The sequence below is a fragment of the Condylura cristata genome, unplaced genomic scaffold, assembly GCF_000260355.1.
Source record: "Condylura cristata isolate star-nosed mole 26May11 unplaced genomic scaffold, ConCri1.0 scaffold00004, whole genome shotgun sequence".
NCBI lineage: Eukaryota > Metazoa > Chordata > Mammalia > Eulipotyphla > Talpidae > Condylura > Condylura cristata.
In genome coordinates, this window is record NW_004567105.1 from 38318425 (window position 1) to 38334160 (window position 15736).

At 42.4% G+C, this 15736-nt stretch overlaps 1 protein-coding gene across 2 annotated transcripts in view; it reads right to left on the bottom strand.

Moving 5' to 3' along the window:
- Positions 1-15736, bottom strand: part of ANO6 (anoctamin 6) — a 179995-nt gene that overhangs the window by 95592 nt on the left and 68667 nt on the right. For both annotated transcript variants that reach the window (XM_012720473.1, XM_012720472.1), the window contains one exon: positions 14805-14878. In XM_012720473.1, the coding sequence (XP_012575927.1) occupies positions 14805-14878 (74 nt within the window). The remainder of the gene's footprint in view (positions 1-14804; positions 14879-15736) is intronic.

Below are 15736 nucleotides of genomic sequence, written 5' to 3' on the forward strand. Positions count from 1 at the left end.
TTTACTAGAGCTAGTACTTGCAAGTCAAAGTGTTTTTTAACAGACCCACTTTATATACGTTTTATAAAGGCTCTAACTTGTTGCTTTCAAAAGGCAGCTTTAAATGGCTTGGAAAGGTTCAGATTCCATTCAAGCCAAATACAATTGAAAGTTTCCATATTCCATGAATACATTTAATGGTTAAAATGCTTTCCATCAAAAATTTCCTCCCTTCTTGACACATGAAGGTTCTTAGCCCTCTTCTCCCTTTCTCTGGCTAATGACCTTTTATGGAACCTTCCTTTCTGACTAGCGTGGGCCTCCTCCTTATATATGCTCAGTGTACCTCATACTCCCTAAATTTAACTTCTCATAATTTTAATTGCCTGGTTATTTGTGTAATTGTTTGATTAATGTCTGTATCTCTTAGTAGAATACATGCCCCAAGGGATGGTATGATGATATGCCCCAACAGTATCTCTTTAAGAGGACTATAAATAAATATATTCAATCAATACATATCAATAAATCAACTTATATTAACTCTTCATTTGGTGATAAGGCAACCTGCAAAAATTCCACTGTACATCACAAATAAACAAATTAACTGATCTCTGTTTTTAAGGAATTCTTTACAGACTCGATAGTAGGCAGTGGAAATGATGAAGAGAGTTCAAGAAAGAAAGATGGTGGCCCACGTGAGGAGGCAGTGGCAGTGATGAGGAGAGCGGGACAGACTGACAAAGTGACTGACACCTGGAATCTGAGTAGAAAACAAGAAGGCAAGGAGGACTGTACTTTTGGGTTGAACAGTTGAGATGATGAATATATTTATCAAAAAAAAAGAAATGAGATCAGGAAGGGAAGACCAAGTGTGATATTCCCAAGTGGAGATTCCAGGAGTCTGGACTGGAGAAGAACCTTTTTTTTTTTTTAAGATTTTATTTATTTATGCATACAAGAACTAGGCTACAGGCCAGAGGTGTGGGGTAAGAGGATTCACCAGAGAAAGAGTGGGGAGCAGAACAGGCAGAGCTACTGAAATCCATTGCTGAGGGGAGCAGCAGGCAAGACAGGAGAGGTCTGCTGCACCTTGTGGGTCACCTCCCTGGTTGGGGATCAAACTCATGCTTCAATGGCTGCAGATAGCTTCACAGATAGCTTTACAGCACTGTGCTTTTACTTGTTGCACCACCAGGGAAGGCCCGAGAAGAGCACTCTAAGTCTACCAGTATGAAGTTGACAACACGGAGTTTGAGGATGAGGATGTGAGCACAAGATGGGCAAAATGAGAATTAGCTGGGATGAACTCTGAGGCTCTAACAGAACCTATGGCTGGGGTGGAAGGAGAAGGGCAAGTAAGAAGTGACCAGCAAGATGGAGAAGATTTTCTATCCCTGATTCACTTCTCCCTCACCAATCATCTCTATTACTTACTACTTTTCTGCTGTTGCCTGCTGCACTGTAACTCAAGAAGTAATCTACTACTGGATGGCTTATTTTCTGTTCTTCCTCTAACCCTCCCTGCATATACAAGAGAACTGTTATCTATCCAGAGCCATGTTAACTAATGCATCAACTCCTGGCCCTGTTTGGCTATTCAATGACTATAAATTAAAATTAAAAGCCAACTAAAATTTCAGTTTCTCAATCCCAACAGCCACATTTGCTAGTTCCTGCAGCCACATTGGGTAAGTGGCTATGATGTTGGACAGCTGAGGAACGCAAGCATTTCTACCACCGGGAAAAGTTCTGTTGGACAGAACTGTGGCAACACTGCTGTTTTTTTTTTTTTTAATTCAAATATCCAAATTCTTTGGTCTAACACTTCTACATTGGACCTCAAACAAGTTTTCTAGCCTCACCTCCTCCCACTCATCTAGGGCAACTCCATGTCCAATGCAATCCAAGTATTCCTCACTCATTTAGCCTCATGGGTTTGTTATGTGATGCCATCAGGATACTCTCCTGTAATTAATCCACTGACACCATCAGATTCAGGGGCCAGCTTAACAAGGCAATATAACCTGTTATTTAATCAAACAATAATCAAGGTGTTGCTATGAAGGTATTCTGTCAACTTGGCTAACATCTGCAAACAGTTGACTTTAACTGGGATTTAAGGAGATTCTTCTCAATGATCTGAGTAGAATTCATTGAATACGTGGAATGGCCTGAAGATTATTTCTCAAAACAAGTAGTTCTATCCATGGACCTGATGAACTGAAGCATCAGCCCCTGTGTAGGAGTTTCCAGCCTCCTCTTCCTGGAGATGACGCTACAGATGAGGTCCAAAAGCTGCAGCAGCCAGTTCCTTGAGGTAGATCTCTCTAAACTTTCTGTGTGAATGTAGGTATGACTCATAAGAACGTGTGTGTGTGTGTGTGTGTGTATACTTTACTGATCCTGTTTCTCTGGTCAAACTTTGATTGGTATCAATTTTGGTACAGATTTTAGTGCATGATGATGGTACAGATTTTAGTGCCTGGACCTTCATGGAACTGGGAAACACTCCGATTCTGGTGTCCGCTTGGGGCTGAGACCTGCAGTCCTCCCTACCTCTGCAGGCAATTTTAGTAAGTGTTCTTGGGACTTGTTCAACTCTGGACCCTGCTTACAGGCTCCCAGTCCCCCACCAGCAGTGGCTGCATGAAGAACACCCCTCAGACAGTAAGCCCAGTTGAACAGAGGCGACCATCTCCCTGCTTGTGGCCATGCAGCAGACCCTGAGATATGCCAGGCAATTCTCAAAGCACATTGATCTTTAACTACTAAATGAGTGAAACAATGAAAATTTCACTGCAAAATTTCGTGGAGCTGATAGGGCTGTATTCAAAATAACATCATTTAAGTAGCTCTTATTTCTGGTTCAACTGAAAATGCTATTAGCAAGTGTCGAAGAGCCCTATACATGTGCTGATGGATGACTGCAGAGCTGGTATTTATAATATTGTTGGGTGTGACTGATTCCACACCCACTGACAACTTTCTAGGGACCAAATACACTTGTAACTCAGAGCATAAGTTGCACATGCTTGCTCGTGTGCACCATGCAAGAAGAGAACCCGTTCTTGACACCAACATACTGAGTTCATTTGAAGGCGAGGAGGAGGGACATGCTGGACCGAGCAATGTCGGGCAGTGGCTACTCCAGGCTAAGCCACCCTGAGCCCACAAGCTCTGTAGCCAAGGATAAGAATCCATCAAGTTGAGATAAAACTCCTCACTGGATTAATATTTTATGAATATGCTTTTAAGTTCAGTCAAATGCTTTTCAATCACTGAACAACATGTTAGTGAGGAAATCTGTTGATTTTTCTGCTTTTAACACAGGAGAAAATTGAGGACCTGATCAAGCAACTTGGCCCCAGAGGACTAAGAGCAGGGGTACACTGGATTGGGGGTTCATGGCATCCTGCTCACCTGCTCAACCTTTTAGAATGACTTCCCATGACAAAAATTAATAGTGATATATAAAAACACTTTTCCAGGTCTCAAAAGTACCTCTTCTCATCCATCTCTCCCTTCTCAACCTATTAACTCCTGATTTCACAGGATACTACATTCACTTTTTAAAAACACTTAGAAGTATAAGGGATGGTGCTGATATCTGACAGACTATTCCCTGAATGATCGGTCAAAATTTCATTATGTACTTATTTTAAGGGAATTGGACTAGCAATCAAATTTTACTCCAGCTATGTGTATACTCCTCATTTGATAGGTTTTAATTTGCCCTCTGTCATTGATGAAATTGCTCTTTCTGTCAAAGTCACATCAAACTACATTTCAAAAGATGACATGGGAGAAAGAACTATAAATGCATTTTCCTTTTGAAGGATGCTGTAGGGTTTCTAGGAAAGGCATCTTTACATTTTGTTTATTTATTTTTAACCAGAGACAGACATAAGGAACACATTTAAAATGCACCTTTGCTGCAACAGGGAAAACCACAGTTAACTGGTAGGACTTCAGAAATCAAAATATTTCAAATCATCTTACCAAAACCCTTTGGCCTTCCAAATTAATTAAGAATTCAAAATAGAAAGGGCAGTTACCATTGAAATTTCATTGCTTTCCTTTTTCAAATTTCTAGCAACCCTGCTAATTTAAAATTGTATGTGTTTTCCTCAACTTTTGTTTACCTTTAAATTTTTATCACAACTTTTCATGTTAATTCTATTTTTTTTTAGGTCCAGGTATTTGCCAGCATTCTCTACATTAACCCAATTCTACTTTTGCAATACTTCTTGATCATTATTGTGATATGTTCCTAAATGACCTCAAATCCAATTGAATTAAATGATAAATACTGATATCCCATTTTTGTTCCAAATGCCCAGGGTTCCTTGCATTCCTCATGCATGTTTTTGTCAAATTAATTTTGACATCCCCCAGATAATAGATAGCTCCCTGAATTTCAAATGGAATAATTTGTGGGGCAGGAATTCATAAAGTATTTTAGTCAAGAGCTTCTGAAAAATCGGGGAATAAGCCAGATAGAATGAATACTGTATACAAAAGGAAGGATTTTTGACAATTAAACCATGTGGTTGAATGGGTGGTGAACCCCAAATGAATGGAATTCAGATTCTTTGGTGAGCCCGAAATAACTTGCTGAGTTGGAATATTCCAGAAAGATCATTTCCTTTCATTCCTTACTCTCCATCAACCACCAAGTCCTCCATGTCTTCACACTCCCACAGACATGTCCAGGTTCAAGTTTCCATAATGTCCCTCCAGACTATTAAACTGGGTTGTTGAAAAGTCATGACACATTTTTGCATTGAAAAACTATGTCATGACTTTTCCAGTCACCCAATACAATCTCTGTATGTTTGGATCCCTCCAAAAAGTTGTAGTATTTTAATTATTATATCATCTTTCCACTTAAATGGCCTGTGTCCACCTATAGGTACTCTCTATCCACTGTCTTACACAGCTGACCTTGGAATACTACAGAGACAGAGGTGCCAAACTGCAGGTGGAAGATTACTAGGGCACCAGAGGTGGGTAGGGCATGAAAATATACATTTATATAAGTTTAAATATAAAACCTCAAGGCTGATACAAGAATGTAGATGTATATTACCTCAATAAATGATGTGAAAAAAATAAAATAAAATTGAGTTGATGAAAAGGAAAGAAAATCCACACTTAACTTCTGACTCCCCCAAATTAAACACAATCATCCCTTGGCAGTCAGGGGACTGAGTTCCATCTCCCCACCCACCCTCAGGTGCCCAAATCTACACATGCTCAAGCACCTTACAACTGGTCCTCCCTCTCCTCAGGATCCACATCTGTGGGTGGTTGAATCCATGAAACACAGAACTCTCAGGTAGGAAAAAAAGTCCACACATAAGTGGATTTAAGCCCATGTTGTTCAAGGGTCAATGGTACCAGGTTTTCCAATTCCATCCACCTTTTACTATTGTCAAATATTTAAATCTGTGGGTTTTTTTATGCTTTTGGTTTATGTATTTATTTTTTCATAGAAGAACTGGGGTACAGGTCAAAAGTATGAGGGGTAAAAGGACATATCAGAGACAGAGTGGGGAGCTGAACAGGTGAAATGACTGAAATCCACTGCTCAGAGGAGCAGTAGAAGAGACATGCTGCGTCATGTGGGTCAGCTCCCTGGTTGGGGATCAAACTAGAGGCTGACGGTGAGCATTTTTTTGTTTGTTTGTTTTGGACACATAAATATGGATGAACCAGATTTGCATCACCTTTCTAACATTGCTGTTACATGCACAATTCATAGTTTAATCAGGCAAATGCCCTGCATTTTCATGTGATCTGTCATCAGTTCTAGCTCTTCAAATCTTTACTTAAGCAGCTGATATTTATGAATTAGGAACAAGAGCTTACTTTAATTCATATTGATTTTTATCTCCTCAAGAAATTGATTTCCATCCATTATTCCACAGCCTTCCTAAAATCAATTGTCCGATAAGCAAGTTCTCGTTAGGTTTGTTTTTCTTCATTCTGTATTTAAATGCTACTCCCTACGCATTGTTAAAATAAAAGCACACATATACATTGTGGCTGTCCCCTTATACTACTCTAGCAATTCCTTTTAAAAAGAAATGTGTTCCATTTGATATGATTTATCTTTACTGAATCCACACAGGCATCAGTCATGTCAAATGGAACCCTTGTTGGCTCCTGAAAGATTTTTTGCATTCACAGACCATCTGCTTAAAAATCTCACACTGTAATATTTCTGGAGACTAATATTCCAGCTTCGATGTGTCCATGTTATCAGAGTTTAGTGCAGTCCCAACTTTGACTCTAACACCACCCTTTTTGAAAAGGGGGTGTGTCTCTATTATTTTGGCAGCTGTATCTCGATCACCTCAAGATTAGCAACTGCGATTCCATGAGCAAATTTGAAAGCTCTTATTCTACCCAAGTAATGCAAACTCATTTGGATGATTATATTCCTGTTTGAAAATTCTCAAGCAGTGTGGGTTTCTATTTCAATCTAATTCTCAAAAAAAGCAAATTAACATAGGATTGTACCAGTTCTAGTGTGTGTGTTTGTGTTTGTGTGTGTGTGTGTGTGTGTGTGTAGAAGAACTGAGGTACAGGCCAGAGGTGGAGGGTGAGAGGAATCACCAGAGACAGAGTAGGGAGCAGAACAGGCATATCTACTGAAATCCACTGCTGAGGGGAGCAGTGGGTAAGACAGGAGAGGTCTGCAGTGCCATGTGGAGAAAGTAAAATCTGCATTCCAAAGAGGTGACTGAAAAAAAATTTCTGATTGAGATCTTTGCATGCCAGACTGCCTATTTTTGTTCAGACCCCCTTCACCCCGACCCCAACAAACCCACTAATGTAGCTTCTGGATCAGACACACACAGCAGAAGTCCTCTTCTCTCTATCTTCAAGAAAAGTCCACATCCATCATCATTTCTTCCTGGCCACACAAAAGCTCTTGATGATGAGAAGCCACAGCGATTTCTATCACAGCAAATGGGTCCACTGGGCAATTCTCATGGTCTACTTTATCTCTGACCTCATTTCCCATGAGAGTCCTTTTGCTAAATTAACATCCATCTCTTTGAGTTCTGTTTTTTGTCAAGTTTCATTTCTCTTTTAGCTTAGCGAGCACAGTGCCAAAAACTAGAAAGCAACTGCCTCTATTCCTCTCTTCATAGAAGGTGCAAGGGTTTGTTTTTTAACGTGGACTTGTTTTCCAACAAGTCCACGTTAAAAAAAAAAAAAGAAGATAGGTCAGGTGGGAGGTCCTGCCTTACCCCCAAGTCTTCAGGGTCCTGAAAATATTGTGAGCATGTGACAGACTTCGGATGTTTTGCCAGGTTTCTGGAACTTACCAAAAAGGCTTTGGGTTATCTAAATAAAACCATTATCTCTCAATAGCCCCCAATTGCAAATGCCTCCGGCAACTTAGGGCAATTCAGGCCAAAAGTAAGCAAACCAATCTGGATTTGGGGGTTAAAAACAAAGATTACAACGAATCTTTGAACCCACCTGGAAACAAAGCTTGTTCGGTAACTCTGAAAACAAAAAGAAGTCTGCAAACAAGAATCTACAGACCTCTGGGCAGCTGGCTCTGCTCACTCACAGCTTTCACAGCTCAGACCAACAAAGACACTGTCCTTGTTTGGTGTGTCACTTGCAGACCTAAACCCCCATGTTTTTGGGGGCCAACAGTACCTTCCTTCCATGCTACTGCAGGAGGATGTGTCCTTGAGTCCCCAAGAGCCTGCCATCTCTACTTCTCGGCTGCTGTTCCTGAGGCACTGGAAGTCTCGCGCCTGGCTCATATGGAGTCCTCCAAAGCAGCCCTACCCCTGTGCCCCCTGGGGCCTCAGTCCTCATCACCCTAGTCTCCCTGTCACACTAACTGCATCCTCCTCCCCCCGAACTTTGTCATCACCAGAGACACTCCTTTTCTAGAACCACCCATCCTCTATCCTTCCCTCTCCTCCTTTCTGAGGTCATGTTTCACAGATCCTCACTTCAGGAATACTCATAGCCATGGTCTGGTCTGTTCACTATGCCCATCCTGCCAAGCCCGGGTCCCAGCTGCACTCAGCGCTCAGGGTGTCTGAGAAACCGGGGAGGCCACAGCAGGGCAGTTCGGGGTCTGTGTAAATTCAGACTCACTGGTCCCACACAGGCCATCACAATCTCCCAAAGGTTCTAGAACTTTCTCTCATTCTTTTTCCAGGTCTCATGGTGTCCTCCTCTCCATCACTGTTCTCTCTTCATCTCAGTGTTTCCCTGATATTGAAACTGTCAGAGAAAACTTCCTCAGGTTCTCTCCATCTAATTCATAAAGCAACAATGCTGACCCTTTATTCCTTTGCTGTAGGAGACATGGCTCCTCCTACCTCGTTCCTGCGTCCACCTCTGCAAACCACCCTGTGGCCATTCCAAAGCTACTCTTCCATCTAGAGTCAACAGATCCATGCATTTTTTAAAAAAGATTTTATTTATTTATACATACAGAACTGGGGTGAAGGCCAGAGGTGCAGGGGCAGTGAGAGAACTCATCAGAGACAGAGTGGGGTGCAGAACAGGCAGACTGACAAAGTACACTGCTGAGGGGAGCAGGGGTGGGTCAGGAGAGGTCTGCTGTGCCATGAGAGCCACATAGTCTTAATATTTAAACTCAAGTCTCTCTACTTGGCAGAAGGCAATCATCCCTGGTTCTCAATTTCTCCTTCATTTTCTCTGTCTCATTCTCCGGTCTTTCATAGTCTAACACCTTTTAAGAGAGAGCAGTATTTTCCTTCTGTTCACTCCACATCCGCTCATATCTGGATTGGGGTGTCGGCCCCCACACTGCCTACTATAGCTCTATCAAAGGGCACCAGGGACCTTTTCAGAATTCACCTGACTCAGAGGCTTGGAAATGAGTGCAATTTCACCCCAGGAGACATCAGGAGACACTTGGTTGTCACACTTGAGGAGAGGGACCTTTTCATCCCTCCCTGGTTAGGAGCTAGGAATGCTGCCAAACTCTCTACAACACCTGGAAGAGCCCCCACAACACAGACCTGGCCCAAAATGTCATGGGTGCTGAGAATGAGAAATACTGACCAAACCAGGTCTCTGCACTTCCAAACTCCTCACCGTAGTAGCTGCCTCCTGGCCTCCCTCCTGCCATGCTCCAGACTTCCTGCCTTGCTCTCTGGTCCCCACCCTCTGCAGCCACCCACTCATCTTTTGAAGACTAGCTTCAGCTCATTGTCACTTCTCCAATGCAGTCATTGCTTCTAACATCACTTTCGGGGATTTCCATGCCACATAGCTTTTCCTTCCAATGTCCTGTCTTTGCAACTCCAACATGTCTCATTCCAGCATTTGTATCCCAGCCCTTATATGTATTAATGACAGCAACTCCTCCCTAGTCATAAACATCTGACTATCCAACCACTTTGCTTTATAGTCCAGGCTCTTCTTCACCCTAACTCCAAAAACCATCAAACTCTGGTAGGGCCTAAGTCTACTTGTCCCACTGAACCATGTCTCCATGCCCAGGGGCCTTGAGTACCTCATAAGCACCATTGTGATTCATACCCTTGACTTGCTTGGTTGAAATGACTTAGAGAAATGCCAATTCTGGTAAATCAAATGCTTCACCTCCTCCTCCACACCCATTCCCCCAAAGCTGAATTTGAAGGGGAAACACACAACTGCCAGGAACACAATCTCCAGTGTGCTCCCTGCACCCACACCCCCTCTCCCAGGTCACGCTTCCTCTCCAGTAAGTGTCACACCTTCTCCTCAACACCTTTCTTTTCTTAATCTCAGCTAGTGCCCTGCTACCCCTTCATTGGTAAATGAGAAGCAATCAAGAAAACAATCAACAAAATTTACTGAACTCATCCTACCTGTGTCCTAATATTCTCGCTTCTCTCCTACTTTGAGCAAAGGAGCCACCTTTGCATGTAAGCTGGAGGGGCAACCCAACACTTATGGACCAGAGGGACCCTCTAACCCTCCAACAACTTCACCCCGGAATTCTTCCCTCTCTCTCCCACACCATCAAATTTTCTCTCCCCATTAGATTGTCCTCATTACCTTACAAACAATAATTCTTTCCATCTGAAAACAAAATAAATCAAAAACTCCTTTCCCTCTACTCAATCATCTTCCAGGGTCTTTATTCTACCTCACACATTACCTTATGGTTCTCAGCCACACAGCCTTGAGCATCTTTGTGTACTGACAACTCCCATATTTCTAACTGAACCCCCTGTCTAGTTCTTTAAACCTAAACTCACATATTTAGGCACAACAACAATTCCACTGGGTTGTCTCACACTCTACATGCCCAAGCCAGAATTTTTATTTATTTTCTTCTATGAACTCGTCCATCTAGCAGCTGCTACTGCAGTTACCTTCAGCTGCTCTTCCTTGTACCTCAACTCTGATCCATCTACCGGTACCACTGGTTCTACTTAGAAACATTAATGCTTGGGACCAAGTTACCACTATTTCTCACTTGGATTCCTGAAAAGAAAAAAAAAAAATCTCCCTGCTTCTGTTCTTGTTCCTCCAATCTATTCCCAATGTAGCCAAAGGGAGCCTGTTAAAACATCACCAGGGGAGGGCAAGTCAATCCTCCGCCAGGAACCACCCCACCCCCATTTTTTTCTCCTCAGATGCACCGATGGCTCCCCGGCCCATTCAGAGTAAAACCCCACTTGCTGCCAATGGACTTGAAGTCCCCACCACCTACTGTTCTCACTGCCCTTCACTCTGTTCTAATCCTGTTGGCCTCCGTCCATTTCTTCAAACATAACATAAACTCTCCCACCGCAGGTCTTTGTTTCTCCCACCGCAGATCTTTGTTTAAACTCTTCCTTCTGCCTGGAATGCTGCTCATCTAGATCTCCTTCTAGCATCTCATGTGTCATCTTGGCAGAGAGTTGGCATGAACATTCTAATGGAAGCTGGACCCCTCCCCCCACACAGTACTCTCTTGCTTGCAAGGACTTACAATCATGTGACATTTTATGTATTTTGTGTTTTGTATACATCTCCCCCCACAAAATGTGAGTCCCACAAATGCAGGCTTTTTTTTGTGTCTAAAACAGTAGATACCAAGTAAATATTTACTAAGTGGATTCACAGTTAACTCTTGGGATCACACATATTTTTACTGAGTTAAGAGAAAACATTTTGAATTTCAGGGAAACAATAACATTGTTGATAAAAAGGGAGCCAGTCACACAAAATTCCAAATGGGATAATTATTCTTCAGACTTCCTTCTCTCAGCATAAGCAGGAATGCTTAACAAAGGTGAGATATATTTGCTACAGTTTAATTCTCCTCCTCCTGGGTCTATTTTTCCGGTTTATTCTTTCTAAATGATGTTACTTCTCATTGTCTTCTCTGGTTTATCCTACTGTAATACTGAGATGCTTTTACTAGCCCAAATGCTTTGTTATGTTTACTCCAAATAAGGCAGAAGTCAAATAAAGAAAGACTCTGATGTGGACCTCCCTGGTTAAGTCTCTGTGGGTTAAGACTTTCACCTCTGCCTCATAAGTTGATCCTGGCCAGGGAGCTGACCCACATAGGGTGCAGCAAATCTGTCTCACCTGCCGCTCCCCTCAGCAGTGGATTTCAGTAGATTTGCCTATTCTGCTCTCCACTGTCTCTGGTGAGCCCTCTCATCCTCAGCATCTCTGACCTCTACCCCAGTTCTTCTATGCAGAAAATAAGTAAAATTAAAAAAAAAATACAGAAGCAGGAATGGGATGGCTTCACACATATGACATTATCAACTTACTCTCTATAAAGTCAGCATATGGCCTCTCCCTGAACCCCACCTACCCGTCCCTCCCCTCAGGGTGCATTTATATCAGGTTCAGCATGTTCCCTGCTCCTCACAAGGTCTGTGCTAATAAAATACATGTGCCACTTGTGATCAAACCTCTGTTCACCCTCCAATATTTCTGCTTTTGCTACCTTCCCCCAGGGGTGGGTGGTGAAAAGCAAAGTCGTGCACCACATAAGTGACAGGTCAATGGGCAGATGGGGATGAGCTCAAAGGACAGGTGCAGCATGGGCCCTGCTCAGCCAAGGTGAGCCTTGCCCTGCAGGCCACACAGTGGGATTGGGTGTGGGGAGGGTGCCATGAGGGGGACCCCACAAGCACTGGCTCACCCCCAGTTTAGGTGGCACAGCAGGGCACCCTTCACCCTCCTGCTGGCATCTTGGACACCAGAGCTGGAGCACTCATATGCTCACTGAGTGGCTGGTAACTAAAGTCACTCAATTAGCACTGCTCCGAGAGCTCCTTCAAACAAAAGAAAAACAGAAATTCTGAAGGAAGCAAGCTAGTAACGAGAAGCATTTTCTTCTCCCTGTTGACCAAGCTACTTAAATACACTCCGTTGTATAAAAACACTAGGCTCTTGATGCTCCTACAATCTGAACTATTTGAGGATAAGGCCTGAGTAAACACAGCCTGGACCTCACTTTCTTCTAGTTCCACTCAGCTAATTGCTGGCCAACCTTCCAAAATGCCATCTGGACAAAACAGAATACTCAAGTTTCGATTCTTTTTACTCTTCCCCATCTTCTTTATGTTTTCAACTTGCTTTGCTTTTTGATTCTTTCACTCCCAGATTTATACTGTCACCCGGCCTCTGCTTTAAAAATTTGGTTTGGATTAACTTACTTGAATCTGTCCTGGCATCAGCCCAATCCCCCTGCAAACACAGCTGCAGCCACCACTTGTCATCATCGATGCTGTGACTTTCCGCCTGCAGAAAAGGCTGCCCCAAAGGGCAGTGTCTGGTTCCCTGGGGTCCCTGAGATGCAAGGCACCTTCTACGCCTCCTGCTTGTTTACCATGGAGACAGCAGTTTGGGAAACACTTAATTGTTTACTCTGACCTGGCAGGCTAAGGGCTACCAGAGAAAATAGGAGCTATTTATACACTGAAGGAAGATGTGGCCTCCAATGGGCATCAGATGTGTGAACAACTGTGACACACCAGAGGAATACAGACTCCTTGCTGGCATGGCACGGGCACACCAATTAGAAGTCAATGTCCAAGATGCAGAAATTTGACATCAAACCCCCACACTCAGAAATTGTCATTCACAGCTTTCAGTTCCCAGGCGTGGTCTAAGGGATGTATCGCAATTCTGGAGGCAAGACAGTGAAAGACAGAGCATTGGTTCATCTAAAACTCCCCTTCCTGCTTGGGTGTTTCCAGATTCATGTTTGAAACAAGTCTCTTGGTACAGTGTATGCATCCTGGGAGTCCTGCCTCTGACCATTACAGGCAGGGCTCAGTCTTCCCAAGCTGAAATGGGTGTATTAGTGGAAAGCTAACACTGAAGGCAGAGAAGGCAAGAAGAATAGGTCTGCATAGGCCTGCTGGCCTCAAACAGCTAGGACAGATAGACTGAAACTTACTCCTGAGAAGGATACTTTTATTTCCAAACCCGGAATCGGTGTGAACGATAGATGTGTATACCAACATCTGAAAGCACACAGACTAGACATGTTGCTTAAAGAGTATCAGTAAGTTGTAATTAGAAAATTACAAAACACAAAAAAGGGATTTCTATTCCAGCATGAAATATCTGTTGTCCATGCTGCTTTGGAGTTCTAACCATGGAGTTAGAAAAATCACAAAACTACAATGTTGCTTTAAGATGCAGGAATATTGGTGAGTATTCACAATTTCCTTCACTGAAAGTCTCATTGAATATAAGAGGGAAGTCACTGAATACTATGTGTTTCTATTACATCCAAGTGATTTTCACAGTAGGCAATCTGCTGGGACACCACAGGAGTCCCACACTTTGAAATAAAATGGCATGGTGGATACAATTTTATGTGCAATCCCTTTTCAGTTCAAAGCATCGCCTAGTTTCCTTACTCTTGGCTGAATTGGGTAGCAATCCATAAAGAGTGAGTGAGAGGAAGAAAAGCACATGAGTTCTTTTTTGTCTTCATCAATAATATAATACAATTGCACTCTGCTGATCATGGCAATGATAAGTGCATCCCACTTTGAAAATAAACTAAGAAAGGGATTTTTGCATTGCTACCGTGACAGAGTGGAAGACAAACCCTTTGCAGCAGGGGGCAAAAATCAGTCAATCGAGGTAGTGCTAGCATGCTTTTCCTGCACATCTGGTTCCATAAAATGGAGCATGAGTCAGAGAAACACTCCTTCCCACCCCCCTCCTCAAATAAACTAACAAAATCTGCTCAGAAAGGACATTCTGCACAAGGCATCCTATGTGCTTAATTTTCTCTAAACAAGGCATTAACCAAATCACAGTAGCATCTAATAAGATTTTTAATTCCTTGAGGGTAGGAGCCATGGCTAATCTTTAATGACTCTAATTTACTGAGAGCATTTAGTTCCACTCTTGGTAGGAACAACCAACAGAATGTTCCTAGCCTTCCATGAGATGTCTAATAGGTTGTATTACGGAAGTTTCCAGAATGCAGACTGGGCAATGTGCCCACATAAGTTCAGTAAAGACTGGTTTTCAGAGTGATACACAGTAGGAACTGATAGCAAGATTATCAGTGGGTGGAGCAGAAGCTTCAGAAGGGTGATGCTCTTTTACTACAGGACGAGTCTCCACTCACAGTCACAGGGAAGAATTTCAGAGCAGACACTGCTCAGTTTCCATGCCCCAGAGAACCAGAGCTCTGAACATGAGTCTGCTGGCAGGACCTGTGCAAGATCTACAGCCACTGATGCTAGAATTTGTTAAAAAACAAAACAAAACTGAAGAAACTTCTCTCCATTCTGTGAAAACTTGATGATACAAACTTAAGAAAGAGTAGTAGCACTTACAAACTCTGGGGTCTGGAAATCAGGTTGATTTTCCAGGGCTCCAAAAGTTGTTGCCCCTTCAATGTTTTCCATCCCTAAAAACAGAGGAATAAAGAAACATGAAACAAAACTGTTTATACTGGTTCTGTTTTTAAATCAGCAGCATTGTCTTAACTATATTTAGCACTCATGACACTCTGAGAGTGAGACTGTTTAACACTTTCAGTTCTGGGAGACACTCAAAATCCTCAGCCATGTGATTGGTCACTGCTATGCTGGGCAGCACGTGTAGGAGGGCAAGGAGCTGTTCCAGAAAGATGGAGCTTTGTGCAAGGTGAGATGTGTGGCTCTAGATTGGATCCTGGTTTAAACAAGCCAGATTAAAAGGCTTAAAAAAATGAAACCATCTAGTATTTTTCTTTTTCTTTCTGGCTTATATCACTAAGTATGATCTTTTCCAGTTCCATCCACGTTGCCGCATGAGCTTATCTTTTTTGATTGCTGAGTAATAATCCATTGTGTATATATACCACATCTTCTTGATCCATTGTGTATATATACCACATCTTCTTGATGCAAGGTGAGATGTGTGGCTCTAGGTTGCATCCTGGTTTAAACAAGCCAGGTCAAAGACTTAAATAGGAAAATTTGAATATTAGTTGTGGAATTCTACTAGAGTCTATTAACATTGAAGAGTCTAAGAATGTAATTTTGGACACATAGAATGTGATAATATTCTTAAGTAAGCATAAATTAAAGAATAAGTGATTTAACAAATTCAAATTTATCAAGCAGTCCTGCCTTTTCAACAAGCCAGTGGCATCAGAAAGGCAGAATATTAAAGATTTAAAGAGCCTAAGAATCAGAACATCTCCGAGCATGTTCTTTCCAACACCAATGGTAATTTACTTAATTCTGACACTGTCTTCCTGAGACAGCATCAGAACCCACAG